This window comes from Atta colombica, unplaced genomic scaffold (genome assembly GCF_001594045.1).
Source record: "Atta colombica isolate Treedump-2 unplaced genomic scaffold, Acol1.0 scaffold198, whole genome shotgun sequence".
NCBI classification, from domain to species: Eukaryota; Metazoa; Arthropoda; class Insecta; order Hymenoptera; family Formicidae; genus Atta; species Atta colombica.
Window position 1 is genome coordinate 3,710,403 of NW_017259291.1, and position 3,048 is coordinate 3,713,450.

Here is a 3,048-nt window from a genome sequence, read left to right on the forward strand (position 1 = left end):
TATTTCATATAAACGGACAAACATCTGTTATTTCCTTCGATTATATTAATTTAATAAATATCTTTTTATTACTTCTTTTATTACTATGTTAATATGGAATAGACAAGAGTCAAGAATTAAAATAGATTCAGAATAAAGAAAAGATCATAAAAATCACATAAAAGAGAAAATGATTCTATTCCGCCGTCAGCGGAAGGAAAAGTATAAATACATAGCGTCAGGATAGATCAGAGGCAAGTTCACGGCTGTCTCTTATATGTAATCTTCTCTTGATAATCTTCAAAGCCAAAATGCAAAGGATCGTGCTCTCCTATACAAATACCATAGCGATATTTGAGAATACGAACTAATCAAAAACCAATCGAGCATGATCCGGTACCATCATACAGCTTACATAATCGAGATAACTTAAGTCCCATTCACAGCATGAGCATTATCATTGCGCTTTGAATCCTGAATATTTTCCGAACAATTTTATTTCAAGCCAAATTGGATAAAAATTAAAATTATGGTAAAAAATTATATGAAGATATTATAACGTAATAGAAAAATTTCCTTCTTTTTATGTTATTTAACAAGTATTGCACATTTATAATATTTATTAATTATATAAACATATATAAGTCAAATACTGTAAATGGGTAATATTTATATGGTATAAAAAGATGGAAATCTTTTTATTATCTTCAATTTTAAGAGAAAAGAGAAATATTATAAGACAAGAGAAGAAAGATTTAGAAGTAAGAGAAAAACATTCAAATAATAAAATATAATAAAATTTAATAAAATATAATATATATTTAATAAAATATAATTAAAATTTTCATATTTCATAATTTGAAAGAATTTCTGTTGTACAATTTTCTCATTATTGTATAGAAGTATAATTGAAATGAAGAGCAGATATAAGTTAAGCATCCCAGTTTTTCTAAAATCCTCCGTTATAATAATAAATCCTCCGTTCGTAGAATTAATCTACTTTGCGCACATCGAAGCATAAATATTAAAATGATTATTTTGCGTATTACCGTAGGGAGACTGCAACAGAGTCCTACAGTTTTCTATCCTCTATCCTATCCTCTACTCTGCGACCATCGAGAACCATGGTAAAAGAGCAAGAGAAGAAAGATGCGCAGGAACACCTCGTGTGTCTTGTATCGAGGAGGAGGGCGAGCCCGTTATAAGCTCGAGCAGCGGCTATTCAGCAGCTTAGGCGGCTTAGTGGAGTACCTGGCAGGTTCGCCGCCGGTGATTCGCGCACATGGACCTGAAAGTCCCGTGTTCCGCGCACCGTTCATTGTTTCTTTTCGCGGTACTTTGAGTTCCTCGCAATACAATTCTAACAGCTCGAAATATGAATAAACGATCACGTAGACCGTTGCCGTTCGCGATGCTGGTGCTGGTGCTCGTGATCACGACGATCGTACCCGCAGCGACTATCGGATCATTGTCCAGATCACTGAACTTCGACGACGTTCGCCCGGAAGAGGACGACAACGCCGTCGTCGTCGAAGGTCAATATCTATTACAATTTCAAGAACAATTTCAAACGCACTTCCTGTTTCAATGCCGAGAAACTTTTGGCTCTCGTACTCATCTACATCCGTTTGAAATATTTCACAATGCTTTGATAAATTTAGTTAAGAATTATGTCAAGAATCTCACGGTCATCTTTTAGAAAATAAAACAAAAATTAAGATCAATTTTAAATATTAATACGATAAATTCTCTATCATTGGTTAGTGACAGAGAAGACTTAGAAAATATTCTCCATTGTTCTCCAATGTTCTATCTAGTTCCCAATAAATTTAATTAAAACTTGTTTCAATAATATATATAATTAGCTATATATTTGAATCAAAATTTAAATTAAAAAATTGTTTAGATCTCTCTCCTTTCTTGAAAATAAAACAACTCATCTTTTACAAAGATGTTTCATAATAACGACACTTCTCTAAAATATCTCTTTATTTTTTTATTTCAAGAGAACTCAACTTTTGCCTATATATACTCATTAAACTACTTCATTTTAATTGATTTCTAAATTGCGATGATTATATCAATTGATAGGGAAAATTCTAAAATATTGAATATAGTAATTATCGCAATGCGAATATTTTTAAATATAATATTCAGAAGAAAATGTCTTTTTCCTGTAAAACTTGTTTCTCTGTAAGTTAAATTATCATTAATTATTTTGACTAGTCATTAGCCAAGAGAACAGGCCGTTCTGTGTGACTTTTTTTTTATTTATTAGTCAATGCCTTAATTTTAATTACCGATCTTTCGATGATCGAAAAATCTAACAGATGCAATATATACCGAAAATCAAATAATCATTCACACATCCCGTACACGGCAACCGGAAGTTCTCCCGGCGCAACCTCACCTTCGATGTACATATGTGCGCACCTGTGTGCCTCACGTAGGTCAGCGAACTCGCTGCTAGGTATCCCGATAGAATTCTATTATAATGTTTCGATTAGTCACTCCGCAAAATAAATTTCAGCCGGTAATATTAAAAACATACTTTTCGCTTTATATGTAATTTCTATAAGAAATAATATAAGGAAAGCAAAGTTTCTTAAACAGCATCTGTTTTCTTCTATTTTTATATACAATTTAATCATACGATCGATCAATAGTATCATATATGATAAGCATATGCATATCGAATTCTTTTCGAAAATACTCAATACACAAATAATATATTCCGTAAGAATGAGCAAATAAATTCTAAAAATTCGCCTATACATTTAAACTCATTTATATACAAATTTATATTCGTAATTCAGACAGCACAAAATATTTATAAATATTTATTAATATTCATTTTTTTTAATTTTATAGATATTTCATGCATATTTTATATAAAGTTATTCGAAATATTATTAAAATATAGACTAAATATAATATAATAATGTAACGTTTTATGTAATATTTCATGTAATATTTTTTTATTCAATATTTTCAATATTTTCAATATTTTGCTGCAGCGCTTTCGTCGTAATCGCTCCCAGCAAACGAGAATGAATTGAAATGAATTGA

The 3,048-nt window shown here is 30.6% G+C and overlaps 1 protein-coding gene across 1 annotated transcript in view; it reads left to right on the forward strand.

Annotated features, from left to right (window-relative positions):
* Positions 1 to 1,229: 1,229 nt before the first annotated feature.
* LOC108686874 (proclotting enzyme-like) overlaps positions 1,230 to 3,048 on the forward strand; it is a 6,193-nt gene continuing 4,374 nt past the window's right edge. The window contains exon 1 of the mRNA XM_018192370.1: positions 1,230 to 1,514. Coding sequence (XP_018047859.1) covers positions 1,355 to 1,514 — 160 coding nt within the window. The 5' untranslated portion in view covers positions 1,230 to 1,354. The remainder of the gene's footprint in view (positions 1,515 to 3,048) is intronic.